This window comes from Centrocercus urophasianus, unplaced genomic scaffold (assembly GCF_019232065.1).
Source record: "Centrocercus urophasianus isolate 14NV4802_14NV808 unplaced genomic scaffold, USGS_Curo_1.0 seq_18, whole genome shotgun sequence".
Lineage (NCBI taxonomy): Eukaryota > Metazoa > Chordata > Aves > Galliformes > Phasianidae > Centrocercus > Centrocercus urophasianus.
Window position 1 is genome coordinate 6,699,194 of NW_024884733.1, and position 26,437 is coordinate 6,725,630.

The 26,437-nt window shown below is 45.0% G+C and overlaps 1 protein-coding gene and 1 long non-coding RNA gene across 3 annotated transcripts in view; one reads left to right on the forward strand and one right to left on the reverse strand.

Moving 5' to 3' along the window:
* Nucleotides 1-99: 99 nt before the first annotated feature.
* Nucleotides 100-26,437, reverse strand: part of ATF6 (activating transcription factor 6) — a 73,091-nt gene continuing 46,753 nt past the window's right edge. For both annotated transcript variants that reach the window (XM_042819048.1, XM_042819047.1), the window contains exons 15-16: nt 16,213-16,297; nt 100-2,102 (exon numbers count right to left, since the gene is read on the reverse strand). In XM_042819048.1, the coding sequence (XP_042674982.1) occupies nt 1,894-2,102; nt 16,213-16,297 (294 nt within the window). In that variant the 3' untranslated portion in view covers nt 100-1,893. The remainder of the gene's footprint in view (nt 2,103-16,212; nt 16,298-26,437) is intronic.
* LOC122160506 lies at nt 12,823-23,338 on the forward strand. Its single transcript, XR_006168846.1, has 3 exons — nt 12,823-12,911; nt 13,101-13,202; nt 18,072-23,338. It is a non-coding gene; the product is annotated as an uncharacterized LOC122160506 (long non-coding RNA).

Sequence of the window (26,437 nt, forward strand, 5' to 3'; positions counted from 1 at the left end):
GCCAGCGCTGTACCCAGCAGCCCAAAAGACAGCACTTTGCCTTCCACTCTTTTGTATAACTAATCCTGTATTAAGCAAAATAATAACGAATAACAGTAATAAATAAGAGAACCACTTTATTGCCTTCAGTGCTAGGGACACACAACAGGATACAAGGGAAGAGAGGTGCTCTCTGCCACTGCCGCGGGCTGCAGCGTGTCCCCAAGCCCCCTGTGCCAGCCCCAGGCTGAAGATGCTGCCCTGCCACCCACCCAGGGGTGCTGCCAATCTCCAGCAGCAAAGGGCCCCCTTAGAGCCCCACGTCCGGGGGGCTGCGTGCCTCCAGCTGGGGCACAGCCGGGGAGGTTCTGGGCTGTGTGAACTGGCCTGCCGTCAGGTGGGGCCTGGGCCAGGAAAACAGGACTGGTGCACGGAGCGCGGCCAGGCCCCTCGCCGAGCCCGGCTGCTTCCCAGCAGCTCGCGCCGGGGGGACGGGGCCGTGCGGTGCTGCCTACGTGGCAAAGGGCAAAGCTTTTCCACAGTGTTGCAAGGCACATATTTTACTGGGGTGGATTGCTCCTCGCCCTCCTCCTCACCTCCCCCCGAGCTGTTTGTCTTTCTGCTGGGTCAACCTTTCTTTCCTAACAGCCACACACACACAAATAATAATAATAATAATTAAAAAAACAAACACATCAGTTCAGTAAGTGGTTCAGACGATGAGGGAAAGCCAACGGTCTGGCAAACTGAAGCTGATCATCTTCTGTGCTAAGTGCGAGGGGGGAAATAACGTAACAACATGCTGAAGTCATTACGCATGGCTGCTGCTCCCAGCCCAGCACCGCAGCCCCTCAGCTGCTGCCCAGTAGGGTGCTGCCCACCCCATAGGCCTGCAAACACTCTGCAGGCTGTGAGCAGTGAAAAACATTAAATATTACCCAACATGAAAACAAAACAAAATAAAAAAAAGGGGAGAAAAAAAAACAAACCCAAAAACAAACCCAAAAGAAAGGCAGTATAATCTTTAGCAATGCACGTGCTTAGCTAAACCACCACAGCCTAAACCACTTAGCCTTGCTGGGTCACACCACAGGGCTCCAACTCCCTGATAGCAGCATCCCATATGGAGGCGTACACAGAGCCCCTGTGCATCGGTCCCTGTGGCCCAGGTCTCACCTGGAGGCAGTGCAGGTTGTTCTGCTTGTAGTGCCTTGGCTATGAGCACCCTGTGGTGCAGGGCTAACACTCCTCACTGTGTGGCTGGGCTGCCCCATGGCACCATCACCAGCCTGCAGCACCCCCACAGGGGAGGCTGCACGGGGAAGGGTTTGAGGAAGGTGCATGGGGTGACAAGGAGTGGGGCTAGCCACCGTGGCAGGTGTGGATGCTGTGGGGTGAAAGGCCAGGATGAGGGCTGGCAGGACCGCCTGCAGCTTGGATCTGGGCACTGGGGGAATGCCTGGCCTCAGGCACAGTCTCCGCAGCAGTGTCTCTGAGTAGGACCCCAGTGCTCAGCACCAGACCTCAGGAGACTGTTTAACAGGGAGAAAAAAAACCAAAACAAACCCAAAGTATGGACAGTGCATAAGTAGCAAGGACAGCCCGTGCTCCCCCTGTGCCAGTGCTGAGCATCAGCTGATGCTGGACAACAGGACTGAGGCGGTGTGCATTGCTTGCACCGCTGGCATTGGGCACCACACTGCGTGGGTCCCCCAGGCCTGTCCCCAGTGAGGGGCCACAGAGCTCTGCAATCCCTGGGCTAGACGTGTGGCTATTTGGCAGCATCATGCACTGGGACAGGCTTAGCTGCCCTTGCTGTGTCCAGAGCCCCATGGACTTGGCAAATGGCAAAGCTCAGTCTGGCAGCAGGACCTGCTGCATGCTGGGTGCACGGGCTGTGCTGCTGTGCAGGAGTTACTGCAGGGACTTGACAATGGCCCTCAGGGCGTGGGGTGTCTCTGAGACAGAGGAGGATGAGCTGTAGAAGGTGTTAGTGTCATTTCTGCGCTGCTCACGGAGGTATGGAGGAACAGATGAACTTTTGATGTGGAGGATCCTGGTGTCCATCACTTCGCAGTCGATTTGCATCATCACCTCATAGTCCTTCCCATTGATCACGTTCTCTGCAGATACACAAAGGCCAGCGTTAGCCTTGCAACCTAGCGACCCAATGGAATCAAAAAGCAGTGCTTTCTTGGCGTGTCATCATGCTGGGCTAGGAGCTTCAGCTGAAGGCAAGCTGAGCTGTGGGCAGACCTTTTGTTTCTGTAGGTCTATGCACAGAGTCTCATCCTGCCACTGGCACCCAAAAGGCTCTAGACCAAGCTCAACATGTGCACTCACGCCTAAAAACTAACACCAGCCTTCTTTTTCACTTCTTCATCTACACATCATTACCAATGGGTTTTGCATTGTATAACATCTATTGCTGAAATGTTGTTCTTGAGCCACTAAAGCACAGGGCTGATTAAAGATAGGGCTTATTTAAGAAAGAGGAATGTTTTCACTTTTTCTTATTGGTTTAAGAATAGCGTAACCCTGATGACACTGAGGATCTAGAGGAATTTATTCACCAGATTACTATTTAAAAAACAAGTTAAAATGCAAATTCTTAAGGAATTAACTGTGCCTCATTAGCAGGCTGATCTGGCTGCTGTACCTGCAGGACATGGTGGACTTGCTGACCAAGCTGACCACGATCGATGGGCACAACCAAAAGACTTGCCTTTGGAAAGAGAAAGACCTAAGAAGGAGACAGTGACAGCTTCCCATCTGCTGACTATGATCCCGAGAGCCTGCTGAGTTCTCTGAGACTCAAGTTCTCCCTGAAAAAGGCTCAGAGATGTCTCCAGGAGATGGAGGGAGTTCAGCTACCAAAGCTTCCAGCCCTGCAGTGCACGGCCCCAGGCTGGGCATGTCCGTTAGTACAGGAGCTGCTGGGCAGCCAAACAAGCCGTGCACATGGCCAGCATCTGCTGCCTGCTCTGAAAGGTGGCAGACTATCCTGCATAGACAGTGTGTCCAGGAATGCAAGAGCCCAGATCAGATTTCCAGGCACGACCAACACTTGCTTTTTAGAGTGGGAAATGCTGACTGCCATCGGCAGGGTTTTCTTTCTGTTCTAAGGAGGATGGAAGAGCACCTAATGGAAAGCGTATGGACTGGAGGAATTCAATATACATTACTAATTCTTACTGCTTTCCTGGATTAACTCTGATTCTGGATGACAGCTGACAACTATGGCTGGACCCTCTTGCACCCTACACCACCTGTAGAAGCAATTAGATCAAATATGTCTGGGATAGTAATGAAAAGCAGGAGCAAACTTTTTCTAAGGGGGCTGGGAGCCTGGAGGGGAAATCAAAGCTCCCACCTGCAGAAATGAAATGGAAAAAGCTCTGAACGTGCCACCAAGCAACTGCATCCAGGAGCAGCTGTGCCTGGCGCCATGAGCTGACCCCAGGACCCTGAGCAGCATCTCGTCCCAGTGCTGTGTCCTCAAGCAGGGCCACGCTGGGGACACCCATCCAGGGGAGCTTTGTGCATCACCTTTTCTCTTGTCTGTTGGTTGCCTAGCCTTTGGGCTGGAGAGAGAACATGGGAACAGATGGCTGCCTGTGGCACAACAAGCTGGAAATACATCTCTCAGCTTACCAGGAGCCTGGCTATGTGAGAAAATGTGCACCAAAGCCACAAGTGGGTGAAGTGGGATGGGCCGACAGCCAGAGCCAAGAAACCCCTCTGTCAGCTCCCCAGGCAGTAAGACTACCCTGCATTTGCCTGCAGCGGCCAGCACAGTGGGTTACTAGTCGGTTCCTTGGCATTGCACAACACAGAATAATAATACCCCCAGAGAGCAGTGATGTGAGCAAAGGAACCGTGCTCTGTGTGGGTGGCAGCGAGAGCATGGGAACGAGCTCAGCCGCCTCTCGCCCAGCCTCCTGCTTCCCTCAACTCCCCCCACGACAAAACTGGACCACGATTAAGTAAGCCAAGGCTCTGAAATACTGTGATGCAGCTATTCTGTTCAAGAGGTGCAGTGCCTGCCCTGTTCAAAGCATCTTGTACGGAGGAGCAGGCTGAAAGCCGTGCCAGCCCCTGACACCTTGCCACCACCACGGCTGGGTCATGCCCTGGCCATTGCAGCCCAGCAGCACAGGGCTGATGCTCTGCACGTGATGCTCAGAGGAGCAATGAGCAAGTGTGACCTGGATGCAGTCAGCGTAGCACAATGTGTGGAAAGACCAGCTCACTGTCAAATGGGCAGGCATTTCAGAAATGATTCCACATGGCTCCAGCCTCAGCTCGATTCCATTAAATTGTTTCACGATCTGGATGATGAATAGAGAGCATACTTATAAGGTTTCTGGAAGATGGGAAGCTGGAAAGATTTCAACCACCTTGGAGTATTGGAGTACAGCTTCGATAAAAGAGAGAAGCTGTCCAAGATCAGGATGCACTTCAGCAAAGGCAAGAGCGAAGTACGGTGCTCAGGAGAATTGAAAGGCACGAGTACAAATGGGGCCAGGAAGAAGCAGCTTGAGGGCTGCAAAAGAACAAAGTGTATAAGCCAGCATCACAACAGGCCCAGAAATAATCAGCTCAACTTCAAGAAAAACAGTCTTACCCTTACCAAGTTTTTAATGCTAATGCCTGGTGATTCCTGCATCAGATCTTTTAAAACTAGGTGGTCTCGTGACCACACCACCATCAGTTTTGTGGACAAGCCAAGAGAATACAGTGCAGTTCCACCAAGCCCTGCAATGTCTGCATGGCAGGAGCTGAGCCCAATGCTGCTTGTGCTCCCCACAGGCTGCAGGATGGGAGGGGGCCTGGGCTGATACAGACCAGCCTTCTTTCTCAGGGAGGAGGAGGGATAAAGCTGGCGGTCTTGCTGATGGTGTGCCAGCAGATGAGCTTCCAAACGAGAGAAGAGGCAGACACCTGTGCAGGAAGGCCCTGAGCTGGGCATAAGCTGAATAAGCTGCAGGATGTCCTGCAGAAGCATCTGGATTTATAAACAGATTTACTGCTCCTCTCCAGCATTCAGAACATACAGCCTTTCACACCACACGACAACAGAATAAAACTCCCAGACAGGCTTAATCTCAGAATTGTAGGAGGCCACCTAGTCCAATCCTAAACTAAAGCAGGTTCCCTACAGCAGCTGACACAGGTAGTCATCCCGATGGCTCTTTAATATCTCCAGAGAAGGGCACTCCACACCCTCTATGGGCAGCCTGCTCCAGGGCTCTGCACTCTGACAATGAAGCAGTGTTTCCCTGCCTTAGTAAGAAACTATCCTTTCCAGGCCAAACGTATGTGCTGCAGTTACTGTTTGTTACCAGATTTAAAGGCTGCGTTTTGCACAGATTACTTCAAAATAACAGTGAGGTAGCTGAGCCAAGCACTGCTGTTCCCAGACTGCATCTTCTCAGAGCTCACTGGCTTGAGCCCTACCAAACTCCCAGCATGCGAGCCTGGCCTTGGGAACACATGTCCAATTCCCCAGCACTGCTCTCTGGGGAAGTCACTCTTACAAACAAGTGCATTGTCAGATATGGACTACATGTCCTCAGTACTTTTGGTAGGACACAAGGAGGGAAATCAGTTGTCCCACCTGCATTTTACCTACCTGTCTTGGTCAGAAATACACATAAGAGCAGAAGATCACCTCTCCTTGTGTAGATGATAGTGCAGGATCCACTGAATTAGTTTAATTGATGTCAAATGCCAGGGAATCATGTATGCACAAGATGACACAAAACCGCTGCCTCTTTTAAAAGCATCTGTGCAGAACAAAACACCCCCCTTTGTATTTTCCACCGTTCTTCTAACAAGCAAGGTCTGTTGTGCCACATCAGACTCCCAACAGAGTCTGTGTTGGCATTAATTTACACTTCCAGCTCTTCTGCAGCCCTGTTATCACACCAGCAGGAACCTCAGCAGTTTTCAAAGAGCCATCAGAGGCACACTTGCTTCATGCTAGCTCACAATGCTGAAGTTTGATTTAAAGATTTAGCACCAACCTACCAAAACAATTTATACTGCAGCCTGTCCTGGCCCAAAACATGGATTTTGGGCAGCACAGTGTTCAGGAAACATAAACTTCACAGAAGATGAGGACACCAGCTGCTCTGCACAGCTCTGTCCCCAGACACAAGCTGGGGCTTCCCTGCCCTATCTGCGCTGTGATCCTCTCCATCTCCACTGAGCAGCCCCGACCAGCCCAGCCGCCGCATCTGGACAACGTTTCCGGCTGAAGGGTTGCTACACACTACCAAATAAGTAGATAAATGAAGCAGTGTTGCTCTAACAGTTACAAAGACTAAAAATACACTCACTGCAAGCAGGCAGCAGGGCTTCTAAAAGATTCACAGATTTACTTGTTAGGTAGGGTTTCTGGAGGCAAGGGAGAAAGTAGTAAAGACACTCCAGCTAACTTCTTTTTAAAAGCAGGCTGCTGCTTGCAACTGTTTCTAAGCAAACCAGTTGCAACCTTGTGGACTCAGCTGCCTTCAGTCCCCGGCACATGTCAGGGAAGATCTGGATGTTCCCGTTTTCCTCTCCACCAGCTTTTTACTCCCTGTCCCTCAGCAACTGGTGGGGGTGTATGAGGGATGCAGTGAGCACACACTCATCTATAGAGCTATTACAGAGGGAGCCAGGTTGGAGGCACCAACACAGTGCCTGGTCTCCATTTCTCAGGGCAGGTCCTGCACCAGTGCCAGGCACATTGCAGACCACACAAGGACATGTGGATAAGCCACAGGCTGTCAGCAAGGAGACAGGGCCTTTTGCCATGCCCAAATTGTTGCAACACTGGTGCCAGGGGCTATCATAGGGGGATATACACAGCACGAGGAGAAAGTAAGAAAACGGGAGGAAACAAGTTCTGTGGCCTCCTAAGTAAATAACGGAGTCACTGGCTGTGGCTGAGGAGAACAACGTGCCCTCAGCCCATACCATGGAAAAGGCCAGGGCCTGCAGATCAAGAGATCAGTAGCCAACGGAGAGGGCCCAGTCTGGGTTGACTAATTGCTCTTGCTGGTTTGAAGAAAAAGCCAACGGCCCTCTCTAGAGGAGCAGATCAGCAGCACTGATCCTTGCAGGCACATAATTTAAAGCTCCTGCAGGTAGAGTATCTCTTGCAAACACCAAGGCATTTGCACTGGCTGTGCACATGCTTGCTGTCAGAGCTATGGCCATATTTGAAATCTAACCAGCTGAGGCAACGTTTACATGAAGAATTGAAATAAAAAGGAGAAAACAAAGGCAAGGCACAGTTTTGCTACACAGAAAGTTCTCTTGGGAATGAAAGAAAGGAAAGAGGCTGGAGAGAGAGCAACTCCGTCAGGCAGAACCACCCATGGCTTCTTGGGAAGCACAGAACTTGTAAACAAACTCCCCACACGGTCTGCAAGACGAGACATACCCACTTACAAGACAAATAGCTGTGCACAGGAGACCAGCCTAAAAAGGCATTCATTCTACTGGAAGCTTACTTCAAGAGCCAGAGCTGGAGGATTTCTTCCTCTGAGTGAGGCAGCACAGGACTAAGAGGAATGGGCACCTTCCCTTCTGTGCCCAACGAGGAGCTAGCAGGAGCACTTGGGTACAACTTGCCACTGCAGCAGCTCTGCTCTCTTGGTCCATCCAGGCGTGCTCAACTCTCAACAGTTTCAGCCAATGTGTGCTGAAGTGAGACTTGACTTTTTACAGCTCCTGACCCCATTTGTCACTTTTCTTTCTTCTGATATTTATATATCCTCTGTGGTTAACACCAACACAAGAACACTTCAAGGTTTCCTTCAACAGCACTGACTTCAACTTTAAGTGCTCTTTTACACCTTGGTCCTCTACAAGCACCACAGATTCCCTGGCAGGCTTCCTCTGAAAAAAATGTTTTTATTACTTTTCATGCCTTAAACAAGTTGTTCCTCAGTATCACTTTTGGCTTGACTTCTTATGCTTTGATATTAAGCCTCCCAGAAATGGTGCTCCATTTCTAATTCCCTCATTTGGCTATTTCTAATTCCTTCTCATTGTTTTAAGAGAGCTCTTATTTCTAAGAACCTACTTTAATGTATTATTTAAGCTTGCCGGATTTTCTAAGGTCCTTTTAACGGTCCTTTGGCATGGAGGCTTTACTCTTAATCAATCTCCATACCATTTGCCAGTACTTTATCCTATGGTGTTTGCTTTGCATGTTTTCCCATCCTTACGCAGCCCTTAACCTTTGAAGTTGACTTGCAGTATGTACTTCAGCATTTCGACTTGTAGGCAGTTACTGATAAAATTAACTGAATTATTTGACTTCTTACTCTTCAATAGGCAGCCATCACTTTTTTACTGGCGTGGACTTTCCCTATCACCCACTATCACTTGTAGCCTAATGTTGAAGTGTCTCACTGATTTAAGAGTGAAGGCTGGTGAGAACCTGTACTCACTTACAGTTCAAATGCCTTTATAGGTTGGATGGTATCCAGATAGTGAGCTGAAATTTCCACCTGTCTCACTTGGATACATAAAATTACCTCATTTATTTAGAAACTGTGATCAGCCCTTGCTCGAAGAAGAACATTTTTCACGCAACCTCCGTGCAAGTTTTTGTCTGCATGGGGCAACTGCTTTCCTCCATGTGAGCTTCCCTGATGCAATACATTTGCCAGTTAATTAAAACAAATAAATCACTCACATACGCTGCAGAATGCCTATGTGAATGAGGCACGCTAATAAAAACAAGTCACTTTCAAAGGCCTCTGCCTCCCAGCTACAGCAAGAGGAGATTTACGGCTTCAAGATAGGAACGCTGCCTTGAACCAGAGATGCCTCTTTTGCACAGCAAGGGGCAGCTCAGACTGCTGATCATTCCTCCATCCACAGCCACCCAGAGCGTACTGCTTGCCGTGCAGGCACATGCCACCACCTCTTCACACGGACTGCTGCGGAACAAGGGACAGGACAGAGGCAGATGGTGGAACCACGTGCCGGGGGATGACTGAAATTGAAAATCTCAGGATGTATTTTTCAAATGCTTTCCCACAGCAACCCTGCTGTCCGACTGCTACAGAGACTCAGCTGGGAGAAGGCACAGGTAAGGTGTGTTCTATGGAGTGGGTGAGGAAGAGTCCCTGCATGGAAAGCTGGGCTTGGGAGTGGAGAGCAGGGCAGCATCATGCCAGCCCCGCTGGCTGCAGTCTCCTTAGAGACTGCAATCCAAACACAGAAAAAGACCGTCTTGGACTGCTGAGCTTTTCCTAATCTCTAGGTTTGCTCCAATGATGTCCTCAAGACAGAACTCATAAATGTGAACCTCCTCTACCAGTTCTTTGCAATTTTTTTTCTTGATGTTTTTACAGGGTGAGCTCATTATGGATAATTATGATTCAGATCACAGCAGAAATAAAGAGCTACCAGTAATCAAAGCTGGCCTACGTATCACAAACATAAAAGTGTATTTGCCACGTCTAATTTAACACTAAGAGGAATTATGTAATCTTAAATTTACAACACTTGAAAACGTATCAAAGCAGATCAGCTGGACTGAAGGCTAGAATTACGACGTGCTGCACAAACACAGTTTGGCGCAGCTGAGATGGCGAACACCACCTCACCTCAGGACTGAAACGTTCTCTTTGCTTTGCAGTCTGCTCTGCAGCCTGGTGGGAGAGCATACCCACATGGCAGTGTCAGCTCCAGGAGCGATGGACATCGAGAGGGCAGGCTCTGTGCAGTGAGACACACGCACTGGGTTCTGGCACGCAGCATCCACACTGGCAGCTAGCATCATGGGTTTCCTTTTTCTTCTACATTGGGGATTTTATATAGCTTGTCTTTCATATGGAAAAACAATCTGGTGAAATAACTCTACACAGGCATTTGACATACTAGATGTGAAGTCCAATTAATTTATGACTCATTCTCTATCCCTCTCGGACAGCGTGTTCCCAAGAAAATGCCATCTGCAGCATTTATCCTGTCTATACAGAGAAGACCAGTCGTGCTGGGGCTTTGGTCTGCTACATCACACAAAACCCAAAAGATTTTCATAATAACGAAACGGCAAAAAGACACAGAAGATCTACTGAAATCGTCTTCCTGTTCTTATGAACACATAAAAATAGGTTACTTATTTAGCAATTTAGGTAAACAGACCATTATGAAAAGTCACTGGGGAGTAAGTCTTTATGATTTCATTTCTTGATCGCTTCCTGTCTAACTAAACAAACATGAACTCAAGTGACACAGATTCCACTGCTTTTGTGTGCGGAATACTTGAACCATTTCTGTCATAATTCTATGAATAATTTAATCATATTTTTCCTGTCAGGGACAACATATATTAAGAGAAAACTGGTGGGAAGCACAGCATCTCTCAAAGGTTGTCAATTCAGCAACGATCAATTTTGCAGAGAGGAAAGATTAGCGTACATCACTCTGAAAAGAGAACAGTAACATCTTACAATATGACTAAAATCTGTAGTTAAAATTCCTCGGCAAGGTTTCAGTCCCAACCTCTAGAGTAGAACTCAATACAAGCATGAGGGGTGAAGGACATCTGTGATACTAGCCAACAATCCTATGAGAGATTCTCAGCCTGAGGCCAAGCACAGCAGCTTAGAGAGGAAGCTACAGGAACAAAGATCTGGCTTCTAAGCTCCGAGATCTGGCTTCTAAGCATCAAGAGTGAACCAACAACACCTGGACACAGAGCATTTGCTGAGCAGTAACCTTCAGAAAAGTCAGCTGTTCACCAGTGTATGGTTTTAGACCTTCATCTGATGAGTGACAAGGAATTCTGCCTCTTACTCTGAAAGACGGAAATGGCATCTTTTGTTCACTTGACCCCAAGGCAGAGGATGTTAAAGACTGTATTTATTTAACCCCAAGACATGGGAACTTATAGCACATCATCACTTCCCAAAGAGATTTTCTTTTTATCCTCCTTCTCAGCCTGGGTGGCTTCTGTTTGCTTTACAGACTTCTCAGAGTTTGCTACCAGCCTTGGACATCTGCTGCATGCAAATACTCGTGCTGCTTGATGGCAAAATCCCTCCAGTTTTGATCAAAAAGCCTTACCATTAGATTAGCTGTTCATCATTTGAATTGAAACGTGCATTATTTTAGAGCATGAAAAGACTTATGAAGTCTGTCACATTGGCAGGATGAGAATTTCGACAAAGGAAGGCTGAGGAAGTGGCTGTGATCAGAAGATGCCCAACACAACAGAGCACATGGACTTTGCAAAACTCTCCATCCCACTCAGCACTCTTTGGGTGCTGTGTTTCAACACAAAAAGCAACTCCTAAGAGAAGTCTATCCAGGAATACATAAATTATAGAGGGCAAGCACAAGTATCTCAAAGGCAGACTGAAAACAAGACCCATTGTGAGTGACGTTAGACTAAGGACCTATCCAGAACACTTGTAGAAAATTCAAAACTCTGTCACAGCTGTCAATTCTCAAGAAAACAAGGAACTTCAGACTTTGCTGCTGACTGGACGTGCACTTGCTTCTTGCTATGCAACTGAAATCCCTGCTGTTCGGCATCCTTACTGTCTACATTCTCCTTGCAGCGGCTCTCTCTGGGATCAGTGGCAGCTCAGAACTCAGTAACCTTTTCCAGTGACTTATTCCACATACTGGCAGATGAACTGACCTGCATGAATCAGCTTCCCTGTAAACAGCCTCTGGTCCTGACTTACACATTTACATACTATGAGCAAAGGAAAAGAGAGAGATTAATGCACAAAGAAATTAGTTTGGTATACAGGATGCCTGGGGGTTCCAAGAGGATGTACAGCCCTTCACCTCCATATCAGAAGAATGTCAAATCATGTCTATCTGAAGACTGTACACTAGTCCTTATGAAATAAACAGGAAATCTGAAGCTTAGTACCCAGCTGGTTGGTTTCCCCATGGGCGAGGGCCTGGTAATAGCACTAACACCACCGCATCTGTAACTGGCACAAAGGCCAAGGACTCTACAACTGTGCTTCTTCCAAGACATGGAGCACTGGCACTATCCTAAGAAGAAATGCAGTAAAGAGAGCATCTTCTTTGGCTAAACTTCGCATGCTATCTCCTACAACAGACGGCTGTACATATGTTCTCACTTTTGTACACCGCACAGAGAGGACTACTGGTGGTGTGTGCTGCACTGCAGAGCTGCAGACATCCCACAGAGATGGGATTTAGTAGAGACTAAAGGCCCCTGCTTGGGGTAGGAAGAGTGGCTTAGCTGTGCTGTACTCTATAGATTATTTTGATCCAAAGATTGATGTTATAACCCGCTGCATTTTTTACAGCAGTTAAGTAAATACAGGGCTAATGGCAGATGTTTTCATTTAAACTGAAATGAAAGGCACCGCCTATATGTCAATTTGGAACCGGTGTAATGAGCCAACAAGACTCTGAGTTACAATAAAAGCAAATTTAGGAATGAAATCTACTAGAGACTTAACTGGTCTCAAGTGCATAGTTAGATTTCTAAAATAATAGTTGCAATCCAGCACAACAAACATGACTTGCTCAAAAACAAAAGCTTAAGTTTAACTGTAAATTGCCATTGGCTTTCATTCCCATGAGAAAGTGCGAGACATTTCTTGGAATAACTTCTCATCACGGGCATACCAGTGGTGTCCCCAGAACCACGTACAGCAAGACTAGGACTATGCAACTCTGCTTTTTTTCCCTTCCAGGCTTACCAGCCGTGGGGTTCCTATGTCCCACTAGACAGATCAATCCAGTGCTGGTTGCGTCCACAAATGCTGGGGCTTTGTAGTTGGGCAGGGGCAGGTTAAGTTGTGGACACAGTTGGCTGCAGGAGCCTAAGGGAGAGTAGTACTGAGTGACAGCAGCCAAGAGGGGAGTGGGACCAGGGTGAGAGGCAGCGTGCGTCTGGGGAGGCTGAAATGGAGGAGCTGATGGTGTGTACTGGCTGCAAACTGCAGGAGTGGCCCAGCAAGCTTGGAAAGGGGGCTGGAACAGGGTGGGGAGGAAGTAAAGAGGGGTGGGATTAACATGTACCAACACTGATTTTTGTTTTGTTTAATTTTTTTTTTTTTTTTTTTTTTTTTTTTTAACACCTTAATACTTAAGAGTTCACACAATTTCAGGCACCTGCACAGAAGCCCTCGGTGGAGACTTTGCCAGCTGTCCTCATGCATGGGACAATCTGGGCTGAACAAGAGACAGACCACATAGGAGAGGCATAAAAGGTAATGGCCATTTTTACTCTTTTAACATGCAATTACTGAATAGCTTTTATCAACTTCTTGTCTCTAAGAGAAATGTCTTACTGTTCTTGCTTTGCACAGTATTCTCTTAAATACTCCAACTTAAACTTCTATCGTATTGAACCCACACATACACACGCTCCTACTACAAAGGTTTCTGTTGATACTTGCCATTAGCTGAAAAGCATTAGTGCTGCCAGCTTTATATCTCGTTTTCCCTCCAAGAAGAATTCTGAAATGTTTTTCAGACTGTAAAGTAGACTCTGTTTGTACACTGGTGAAAAGAGCCAGACAAACCTTGCAGAACTATGTCACTAACCTTCATGCACAGTCACAGAAGACAGTGACCGACAACTCATGTTATTTCCCAGCCTCTGTCCATATTTGCTCTCTCTTCCTGCTGCTGTCAATGGGAACTGCTCAAATCAGCCATGGGAAGAGTCTGTAACAGAGCTCAGAGGGCACTCCAGCATTCAAAGCATAATCAGAAAAGGATGACAGTCCTGCTGGAAAGAGACTGTCCGAGTAGTTCAAAATGTTCTTTTCTGAATGAACTGTACACTGTTTCATATCTGAAAAGAGCAATGGGTAAACTCTGGTACAAAGATAAAATGAAGATCCTGTAGAAGAAAGCAAATGAAGAAAAAAGTTTCAAAGCAGAGGCCATTCCACTTCCACTCTCCTCGCCTCCACTGCCAGGGTTGTGGCAGAGAAAAGGAACAGCAAATAAGCGCAAGTGGAAAAGGCTCCCCTTCTCCCTCAAAGAACTGGCTGAGTCATGAGAAAAGGCAGGAGGGGACAAGTTCTTTCACTGAAAGTATTGCCAGATCCTCCCAGGGAGACCCAGCCTCTTCCAGCAGCCACTTCTCTGCAGGTGGATGAAGAGCTAAGGTGGGCTTAAGGTGGGCTTTCTCCCCGCAAACACCTGAGAGAAAAGCTTTGCTGTCAGCAAACTGCCAGATGCTTGTTTAGGATGTACGAGCCCTCGTAGAGGAAGGATAGGATGGAGAAGCAATGTTCTCAAAGCAGAGAAATGGTTCTTCTCCAGGCACAACTTCTTAGCTAACAGCCTCCTATTAGTAATCTACTAATAAACAACTTAAAAATGAAGCCAAGTTATCCACCACCTCTTATTTATCTTGGAATTTCTTCCTAGCACCTGATTGAGTGCCACAGGGGAACAAATGTTTGATGGCATTGTTTATTTAGCCACTATCCTTGTGTCTGCTCCATTTCAACATCCCTGACCAAATCCCTGGATATTTTTTATTTCCTGGATTATACCGATGTTCTGAAGAACAATCCCAAAGAACTCCAGTAACAACAATTTCACAATGTTTTACTAATGATGAAGGATAAGATTCATCACAGGGCTCTGATGTGTATTTTCCAAATCATATTTACTCCAGTAACTGGAAAGATACTTAAGACTCAATAACATTTAAGAATAAATAGGCTGTAAGTTAGAAATAAGAGCTTGCTCTCCAAGTGATAAACTGCCTATTTGCTAATTCAGCTCAGCCAAGAAAGGATTTTTGTAAGGAACATGAAAAGGGAGTTTCTGACTGACAAATGCCAAAAATAATTCTGACACATCTCACAAAAATTCCCCTCAGATAATTGGTTGTATACCACCACACTCGACTTACCATAGTGCTTAGGAAAGCGCAATTATTAAAATGCTGGAAGCCTGAACGGATTGTTTGTTTGTTTATGGAAATTCACATCATCAGACAATGCTTTCAGCACGCCTGAATTCACAAAAACATTTGGGTTTGTGATTCGTTTGTACTGTAAAACATGTAAGCTTTAAAAAGGCGTCACAGCGTACAGATATTCAGTAAGCAAAGTCTGTGCTGTCGCAGGGTTCACAATGCGTCTGATGACTGTGACAGTGACATTTTCCCAAACATGCCTTAACCTTGGGGCATCTGAATTAATGATATATTTATTCAGTTCTTGTCCTATCTCTCATGTGGGACTAAAATGGAGATCAAGAACACTTCCTTTCACTAACAAGCCCGTGCCCTTAGTGAAAAGCTGTTTTCTCTGCTGTTCTGCAGCCCTTGAATATGATTGTTATTAATACTGACGGTGCAGTGCTGAGAGGTCCCTCTCACACTGAGCGTTGTATAACACAGTGGTAAACAGCTGAGAAGCTGATGGAAGGCAGTCAGCATCCCAACACATCAGAAAGGCCAAGGAATTTGCCCTGCTAGGCAGCCCAAATGGGACGGCAAGGACAGTCTCCACACTCAATCTTTGTACGTGTTATGTAATGTGTACGTTAACGCTATAATGTGATGGAAAATATAGCAATAACAGTGGAGTGGAAAAGTCTCTGACTGCGGCAAATGAGGACAAGCCCAAATGCAGAAGCTGTGGTGCAGAAATGAATGAAAATAGCTGCTTATCTTTGAAAGGCTTCAGGTAGCATCTCCAGAGAAAAAACCCCACCTCCACTGCCAACCCTTAGATGAAGTCTGGGAAGGGGTGGATCCTGGCTCCAGCCCTTCCATTGCTCAGGTTCTTTGCATGCACCTGAGCACCCCTGGGTTGGCCCTCCTTCCCACCAGGTGCTCAATCACTGCTTCAGGCCGTCACTCAGCACTTCTACTACACAGATGCCACATCAGAGAAGCTAGATCACGTTCTGGCAACTCTGATCAGCTATGTATAAATCACCATGACCGGAAGGCATTGCCATCGAGTCCTGAGGGAGCTACAGAGAGAGACTGCAGACTGTTGGCCAAGGCAGTCAGAGGTGTCTGGGTGACACTCGTGGCAGTGTGGATGGAAGGCACAGATGAGATGCCAGCACCCCAGCTCCAGTGGGCACCCTGGCAACCACAGCTTAGAGGTGACCAATCTCACTTCATTTTCAAAGCTGTAACAACCAACGTGTGATCCAAGTTTGGTTTCCACACACAAGTCAGATGCATCTCTTTGAAATTATTCTCATAACAATCTCTCTTTCATGTTTTGCACTTACCATTGATGTTTACAGCTGGCAACACTATAGACATCTTTGGCCTTCTAGTCTTGTTATGTGTGGTGGCTGGCAGTAACAGGTGGTCCTGAAAAACAAGGGAAAAGATCTGTTAAATCCACCCTAGAAGCACAGAGCTGGGAAAATTCCTTTCCATTCTGTGCTACAGGCATTCAGTGTAAAACTATTTACAACAGCTTAGCAATTTCAAGTTGTAGAGGGAGTCTTCCAAAAGTCACAGCAGCTGCTCATGCTGTGTAACCAAGAAGAAATCCCTATCTCATGCAGCACAATATGAAAAAGCCTTGATCATGTGGAAAGAGATGGAAACTGCTATTAGACCCGCATTCAACAGAGTACTTATGTATATGATTAAAGTAATTGAGCTTGACTTCAATGATATTTAAACATGTGGTTAAGGGCTTTGCTGAACTGGAGCCTTTACTGGCAGTGCTGTCTGCTTTCTATATAAATATCTTCTTGCTCTATCTATGTCAACTCATGCCACGTGCCTCTTGCAGCAGGGCCGTATCAGTGAGGGCTGCAATGGGCAGCAAACTATGAGCTCTGCTGACAAAAACTTACTGAGGAAGTCTGACGGCAAAGCTGTGCTTAGCAATTTATTTCACAGTGAGGTGGCTGGGTGCTGCTGTAAAACAGAAGCGTTCAGACAACCCTTGGCTGTAATAGCAGAAGCTGCATCTACAGAAGCTCCAGATGCAGACCTGGGAAAAATGCAGCCTTTCTTCTTTTTTTTTTTTTAATTTTATTTTTCCTAACTATAGCTGAATTCAAACTGCTCAGGCTGATGTGTGGGAAAATCTGGTTCATTCCTTATCATTCAGATTGTGTTGCGCTGTGCTGACCTAGACCACAGAAAGACCACAAAGAACATGGAAAACTTCCCAAGCTTTTCAAAGATTAGCTCCTCTGCCTGCAGGTTGCTTCACCATAACACCTCAATATGCAGTGGGTGCTGGGAGGGAAGCATATTTTCCCTCTTAGTAATTAAGAGCAAAGGATCATGTTTACAGAGTTCACAAATGCAGTGTAAATTCCTAACTCAAGCTCTAAGTGAAAAAAAATCCTGCCGATCACTAAGCATCTTTTCCAGCCCCCCAAAAATTAATCCAAAGCTTTATTTTCCCAGTCCATGCATTTACTGCTCTCTTAATGCCAGTTTTCCCACATTCAGCCTGAGTCACTGGGAAGAACCAAACCAACAGGTACCATCATGTCCAACATACGCCAACCAGCTCCTTAAAAAGTTTTTGCAACCTCCCTAAAACCAGACCCAACATCTGCCTTTTATTTTTCAAGATCCAGACACGTATCTCACATGGGCAAACAGCAGCAGTAAGTTTGATCCCTCGTTTCCACGCTTTTCCATTTGCAAAACTCCTATGATATCTTTATGAGACCGGCTTAGTTTTGTTTCTAATGGCACCTTTACTTACTGTATGCATCAAATGTATTCAGAACAATCACAAGAGCTTTATAATTGGAGTAACCTCTACAGAAATCAACAGCAATGTCAGGACGTTTTATCTAATTCAGGACCATTCTGTCTAATTACCTTCTTGGCTGACTTCTGAAAGGTCAGTGTGAAGTGGCAAACGGAAAGCAAAGGTAGAGAAATTGAGAGGATGCAGCATCCAGGCTGGTCAGAGGTCTGGTGCCCAGAGCACAAACCTACATGGAGAGGAGGAGGGAATGGGGCTTTGATACCTCTCATCTGTGCACTGTAATTAGCAAATCCTCCAAACAACCACTGGGTCTGAAGAAAGTTGCATAGGGAATCATCTTCAGTGATGCTGCTCTGCTAGCCAAGACATTAAAATTAACTTTCCCTTAATTTCCAGATTCTGACACACCTCCTAAAACTGCACAGGAAAGAGTACATCCAAGCAGCAATTCACCTGCTGCTCCTTTGTTTTCCTGGTGCAGATGGAACAGCGTGGGAAGGATTGCTGCTCCCACAGCAGACAGTGAGACACTGAAGTCATTTCCACTCATGCCTGTGCATCCAAGTACGCGCTGGAGCTGTGGCACAACTCTTCTGGAGAAAACACACACAACAGGCAGTCATCTGTAAGCTCCAAGTGCTGGCAGGAGCCGACCTTCGAGAGGAGCAGACTATCTGGGACCTGGATGCAGCCCATCTTCACTACAAAGGACTGTTATGAGTTATTGTTTAACCTGGAGTTAAAGAAGTGCATCCATCTCCTTGTCATCTTCAATTTGCAGGAAAGTCCCTCTGATACTTGGTCCTAACTTGCATCAGTGATGCAAAGTGTCATAAATATTTCAACAAGTTTGGCTACCTGCAGCATTCTCAGCAGCCTAGAAAGCTTCAAACAGTCCTAAAGTTTTTTTCAAAGTAATACTTAATTATTCGTATGCAACACAAATGAATGCAATATTAGTGATTAGGAAGAATTTAAACATTTAGGAACACAATGTGAATGCATTATTAACATGTGTAAAACATTTTGTCCTTTCCTATCTTGTTCAGAAGTATGCTGAATTGCTACCCTGAGGGGAATGTGACGGCATTATTCATCCCTGATTTTAAATACTAGACAAAAATATCTAAAATTAAAATACTGTTTGAGATATTAATACATGGCATAAAACTGAAATGAACAAATGCAAATCCTACAAGTCAGCATCTGGCTCACGAGCATGACCGTCAACCAGAGGCAAAATAAATCACAACTATTACCCAACAACAGATGGCTCTGGCTTGGGCCAAGATTTGCACTTAGATGGGATGACAATTTAAATAGACGATGCAGACCTGAAAGTGCTGGCATAATGACTGGAAAAAATATTGGCCTGGAAAGACAATATTTCAAATGAGTCCCAAGCTTCAGCACTCTCATTTTGCTTTTGATCATCACTACAGTTTGGTGTTATTGAAGTCAGTTGAGATGGACAGATAGATAAATATAGACATGGATACTAAAAATCCAGCCACAAATGTATTACCTTTTTTATTAAGTTGGGATATAGAAACACATTTATTCTTGGGGATAAAGTCTGAAGTTATTTGTTAAACATCTGATAACGATCACATTTATCAATCCTAGCCACCACAAAACATTCAGAGCACTAGATAATTAGGATGAATCAACTGCAGTTAATTACAAAAGTTAAATTAAAGCTTTTAGAAATTAGGTAGTGCTATAGAATGAACGTTCTCATTGAACGTTTGTTCTTCCCTAGCTACTTCAGTCTCTGCTGATCTGCTCCTGGACACAGCAGCACATGGAACCACAACAGAGATTTTAAGGCTTCTTCCATAAGATCAATGTCAAGACTCTCACAGGGATTAAGGGTTGGAGACTCACGTATCTGTAACCCCCACAGTCAGATGGCAATGGAAACCCTATTCCACTGTGCTAGAATATTCCAAGGCTGGAAGTTCCAACAGTTTCAGCCTGAGTCATATGACATGTGGCTTGTTTTTTAAAGCACCTACCACTAGATGCATGACAACCTGCAGGCAATCAGCCTTCAATAAAAAGAGACCTTTTCTAACTCTCTTAGAACAGAGTAAACATCCCTGCATATCATTTTCATTAGATGCAGAAAAAACATGCTGCTCCAAAGTTGTTGTTCTTTTTTTTTTCCTAGCTGGCACTTGCCTTTCATATGGTAAGAACTGGCAGTTCTGACAATTTGGGTTTTGCAGCATGTGGTCCCTCAGCAACACTTCACCCAGGAACAACTCTTCCCTTGGGACCAGTGTGCCACATAGCTATGGACACCAATGGAGCTCCTCCACCTCACAGCATGGCTGTGATGTAAGAAAACAGTATCAGTGCCATGGGAAATGTTTAGAGGAGAGGTACACACATTTGCAGAATATCCGAGTGACATGGGACACAAAGGAACACTCCAGGCTCAGCAGGAGCTGTCTTTTCTCCTACCCTGATCTTACATTTCTCTCAAATTGACTTCTTGAGATTTTTCTTACCTTCTTAGCTGATCTGCTTAAGAATGGATAAGTATTATTCAATACCCCTACGTACCTGAGAAGAATGAACATGAGTTGATCCAAGCGTGCTTTGTTACAGTGTGGAAGCTGCAGGCCCTATCGCTGCATCTCTTCTCACAAAGACTGATCCAAGATGTTGGGATGAGCCCAGCCCTACATCAGAGGCTCATCTCTGACAAACTAAGGACAATGTTTTCAAAAACAAGGGACATTTGTTACTTTACGGGAACAAAAGCTCCACAGAGACTGGATTAAAATACCAAAGGAAAATCTTAGAGTGCAGCTCTTGCCATCTGCCCCGATGAGGAGATTTGATCTTTACTATTGCCTTGGAATCAAGCAACGTGCTAGAACACTGCAGCTAACAAAGACACAGGCAAAGCAAAGAGGGCAAGCAGAGCCAGGCACCTCAGCATGCCAGCTCTGTCGAGGCAGCTTTAGAAATTTTCTTGTAATAAACAAATACTGTAACTGGGCACTTTGTTCATCCGTTTATGACTAACAGGTCTCCTGGGGAATCATGCCTTGACCTCTTCCAGCTCAAATCTTCACAACTGTGATTCTTGGAGCCTGTTACAACTTCTGCCCATGACGGCTGAGGAACTTCCCACATCCAGCTTTCATGCTGGCACCTCCCCAAAGCTGCTGGAGGCACTGTTTTTATTTAATTGTGCTACCCCTGGTAGTGTCCAGCAAGTCCTGACAGCTAAAAGCTTATCTATCAACTACCCAACCATGCCTAACAACCTCAGGATGAAGGGGATACAAAGCAAATATACAAAAGTTGTGCACAAAATCTACGCACCATCTTTTAAAGTTAGCTTTTCTGAACATCTGCAGGAATTTTAGATCAATGAGAAGAGACTGGAACTTCTTTAGAGCTATGCTTTTGGCATGTGAAACTAAAGTGTACTTCCAGAGTCCCAAAAAGTTGCATCAACTCCAGAGGCTGCCCTGGGAAAATCATTGAGAAGATAAGCTTTTTAAAACCCAGAGCTGACAGGAGGGCTACTGGGAGGCCCAATGAGCCAGCTTTTTTCTTCTACCACAGAGTTCACACCTTCTGATAATTTCAGAGTAACTGTTTTGGGCTGCCTGACTGCTGCCAGAGACATGACATTTCCATTCCGATCTCCTAAGCAGGCCAAGGAACCTGAGCTGCATTATGGCCTTTGGATGGAACCTGGTTCTCAATACAGTGGCACCTGAACCTCAGTTGCTCTTCGGCACACTACTCTGGACGCAAAAGGAAGCTATTCCCCAGGGAAGAGATCTTACTGCAGCATACCCACGGCCTAAAGGCTTACCCTCATTTTCCATAGCAGCTCCTAACACTGCCAAGCACACAACAAGGACCACGGTGTAAATGAGAATCACGTCTTGGCATATCTGTTTCTGGTTTCCTCTGTCAGTACGAAGAATAACTGCAAAGGACGTGTATGGCAGTTTACAAATTTGTACAGGAAACGGCTGTATAATGCCACCATTGTTGGGTTGGGTGATGGCAACCAGATGGTGTCCTGAGGATGGATTCACCGATTCACCAATGGCCATTTGAAAATGCCACTGGTTCTGCAATATTGCTTGTGCTACCAGAGGACATGAAAACAGGGCAGTCATTGTAGAACGGAGGGTGTTTCCAAAGCTACTTCTGTCCTACCAGTGCAGTGTGACCCTTGCATGAGAAAAGTAAGGGGATGGGTTTAAGAGAAGGGAATGAAAGAGGAAAACTGCTAAAGGCTCTATATGAACTGATTCTCAGCCACAGCATTTACCCATTATATCACAAACTGCAAAAGCTGCACTGTTTTCAGAGTAGGAGCATTGCTTGCTATTATTATTATTTCAACACTAGGCTTTATAAGACCAAGTGCATTCGCCCACCCCATCAAGGATCCTCGCAGCAAATACATGACAAGCAAAGATGTGAATGGAAGTGAGCAGAAGATGGGCCAACTACTGTAAGGAAGCTGCAGGAAATCTGCACTAAGAATTCACAAGGTCTGAGCCTCTTTGCACAATCTCTTGACAATTCACCTTGAAAGGCCATTTTCAGAGCAGTAGCTCTGAAGTTTTCAGTTTAATTATAACAATTTAGCTTAATTTGATCAAGTGTCAGTTCAGTACATACCGAATGATATTGGCTCCACATATTATCTGTTTGATTTTGCTGCATGTTAACGAAGAGTTCGTAACTGAAAATTCAGCCCCCACCTCCCAGTCACAAAATTCTATTACTATTTCTAAGTTTCAACGCTATTTTGAGACTGGGGAGAAGGGAAACTGTCCCATAACAGAAAAGCTCTCAGAAGGAGCGAGAAAGAACTGCTTTTTCTGCTTTTATTTTGGCCAGAAGTGTTCCTATTCACACCAATGCTGTTCCAAACCTAGTGTTTCTATGCACAGGTGGTTTTTACAGCCAATACATTGCACACAGCAATGAAGTGATGAGATATGCTTTTTATTTAAGCGTTTTAACAGAAATAACTCAATCCCACAGTCCATAAAAAGTCCTGTAGTGTAAGATTACACTTTTTCTGACGTTCCCAGTCTAACTTTTATAAATAACACCTAACTGTGCTCCTTCTGGACATTATCGCTGTAGAAGATAGAATGGCCATCCAGCTCAGTTCCCACATGAGAAACTCTTTAATGGAGAGGTCCTCACTGCCTTTTATTATCAACTGTGCTACTGCCAGATGTGATATGGCCTGGGCTGCAAAACTAAACCAACTGGGAAGCATCTCAGTGTGAACCAGAGCCTTGTGAAAATCCCAGAGACCTCAGAGGAATGGAAAATTCACCCTACCACAAAGCTCTTTTTTGAGGAGTTTCTTCCACTCTCTTCCAACAGCAGCACTGCTGCAGGTCGATGAAGGGCAGTGCTAAGCATGTGCACAGTCTAAAGGAGAACCAGGGGCCAAGGACGTCTTCTGGATTAAGAACTAAAAAAATTATTGAGACTAACAAGGATATGGAAACCTACTATGAGTCCTCTCTACAAAGACAGCAAACATCACTAGTGCAGGAACTACTACTTCATTTTGTCCCTTCACCTGTTGCATTAAATTTATGCTATGTTACTTTAAAGACCGTAAGGAACCTAAAAAGCAGATGTCAAATTAAAATGACCTAATTTATTGTCATGATTTATGATCTCGTTATTCACCTTCCAAGGCCAAGTAGGAGGAGCTATAGAGACTAAGATAATAGTGAAATATGCTGATAATTCTCAGTATTTATTAGTCAAATAGCAGAATCTATCTCGCAGCCTCTGAGCAAGAGCTCCTGTCTCTCTTCAGGAATCAGAATACAAGCACAGTTCCAGAAGCCAGGCCAGCTGACCTTATGTCCTACTGAAACGTCTATCTTAATCCTGTTAACAAAGTGACACCAGCTGCCAAATGACCTCAGTCCTCCCATTCCTCTGCAAAGCTCTCATACCGTAATTACTCCAGGCATACCTGCCTCATTCCTAGCTGAGCTTTTTGAATCTCACTTCTGACTTGCAACACATCCTAAATAAAAGGCACTAGATACAAACAGCACTCTTTCATGAACAGGAAATACTATGGGAAATCACAGAAGAAGCTTGTGTGTACACCTTGTGTGTATGTAAAGTAGTCAGGCACACAAATAGGCACAGTAATGCCAGTCATATGGTAATGAAGGAAAAGGAGGAGCTGGCACCTCATTTGGACTCTGTTTCTACTGTAAATGTACTCCTAAGGTTTGTCTCCCCTTCACCCCCCCACCCCTTAGAAGAGCCATAGGAGAGAAAAACCAAACCCCCTGTAAACAAGGAGGACACAGGACAGACTGGACAGAAATGCAGCCAATTACACTTCTCTGCAGAACTCCTTTGCAAGACCCAAAAGTAAAGAACAATGCATGCATTTGCTATGATGTAATTTTGGTTTGGCAGCTGATTAAAAAAAAATTCCTAAACGCCAAGTAAGAGGATGTGAAGAACAGAATTCTACGTTCAAGTAAACTGTTTGGGTTAAAATCATATAGGAAGATTTCTAAGGAATTAAATTGCTTTGATAATTTGTGTGTTATTTGTGAAAACTGAAGTTCAAGATAAACTGGAAAGGATATGTGTATATGAAGACAAAGAAAATATCCTAGATTATACTGGTTGAACAGTTCTTCCTGTTATGTTTGATAAGCATCAGATTTTCTTCCTAAGGCTCTCTCACAAACTAGCACCTTAATAACATTTTTTTTCCCCCTCTAAGTTACTAAAAATGACATTTCTCCACTATTTTGTGTCCTTCTCATTGGCTGTATAAGCAGAAAAATGTAGTTCATCCATAACTTCCAGGTGAATCTGTCAATTATTTTTCTAGATTTCACAAGTTGTAAGACCCAAAAAGAATTAACTGCTTTATTACTACTACCAATAAAACATATTCCCCTCCTTTTCTAATTCACTGCATCAGAGCTCTGCTTTTGCATAACATCTGCAGGCTATTAGTTTTGCAACTGCAATCTGTAATTGCAAAAACATGTAATTTAGGTAGGGCGTGTGAATAGGGTCCAGGAAAACCAAAGAGGATATAATCCAGATTCTTTGCTTCTCTAACAAAATGTTAACCCAAAGTTTCTATATTTGTTTGCAAGACCTCAGGTCTTTTACTGAAGGCAAATTCTGGATTCCCAGAATTATAGCTCAACTGGAGACCGAGCCTCAAGTGATACAAACTGGAGTGGGCAGGGTTACTACCAACAAACACCTTATTTCTGCTGTTCTGCTTTCTGCAGCTCTGCCACATAAAGCAGAGAGCCAATCAAAGCTCACAAACAATGTGGGTTTTATGGACATGCTCCTTGGATCCAGTATCATGAGATGGTCTAGACTGTTAAAAAACAACAAAAAAACCCACAACAACTTATTTCTCTCTAGACCAGATTTCCCATGAAACAAAATTTGGATGAGTGAAAGGAAATTTATGTGAGGCTTTCTCCAAACGCTGGATCAACGTGACACTGGGGCTCAAAATCCATTTGCTAGTGCAGCTGCACTCTGCTTTCTCATTTTAACGAGTACAAAAGACAGCAAAAAAGCACCAGAACACTTTGTCCAGAGATGCGGTGAGATCTCCATCCTTAGAGGTCTTTGGAGCCCACTCAATATGCCACAGCCAACTTCGCTGCATGCTGGTGACAGCCCTTCTTCATGCAGGAATTCCCCTGGAAAGCAGAAGTCACATTGCTTTCTTACACAGCAGATGTGCCCACACACACGGGTACTCAGGAAAGCAAGTGAACTTTAAATAATAACTTTTAGTTTTCCCAAGCAGGAACAAGTGACTGGTTGTGTTACAACCTTAACCTTATTTAAATGAAGACAATTCATTTGATTATGTTGTGTTCTATCCTAGAACACGTAGCGCAAAATCTACCCCTGGGTTGGAATTACTGTCTTCTTTCATCCTGTATGAACAGCAATGATTTTTCTAAAAAGCACGTGCTCAGTCCATCATCTTCCACAAAGGGATTAAACACTTCTTCAGCCCAAATACTGAATGTCAGCAGTTGCGTTATTGAGCTGAAAACTTAGCATGGGATTTACCTTCCATGTTTTTGTGTGTCTTTCACAGTCAGGTAATGGATTCTCATACAATTTGAGAGGATAAAATAACATTTGGCCAACAGCAACTTAACATCTCAGTCACTGATGATGCACATGGAGATGGAAAGAAAAGCTGAGAATAACAATGAATAGTAAGAATAAGGAATGGCTTTCAAGACTAATGAGAAGACAGAATGAAGTAATCAAATTTAACTTTAGGTCAAAATTGTTATTAAATAGATGCAATTAAAGTTGCATAAAAGCATTCCAGTTCTACAAATCAAACTTCTGCTCTGTGAAGGTTCCAGCCAACAGCAAAAACCCAGACCTCATTAACACAGGGTGCTCCTCTCTGTTCTCCCTGTTGGAAAGGCACACTTCGCTACCGTTTGCCTGTGACTGTCCAGCAGCAGACAGAGGCAGGCTGATTCTAACCTATCATCAAGAAGATGCTGCTTCTGAGAGACCAACATATCTACAGGAAATTAGCAGCAACAAATCTTTCCTAATGGCAAAGCAAATTGGCTACACAGACATATATCAGAGAGACTGAAAAATCCCTTTCTGGAAAGAGCAACTCTCACTGTTAACTCTCTGCAGATCTCCTCCTAATCACAATCCTTCTATCCCGAGGTACCTCTTACCCT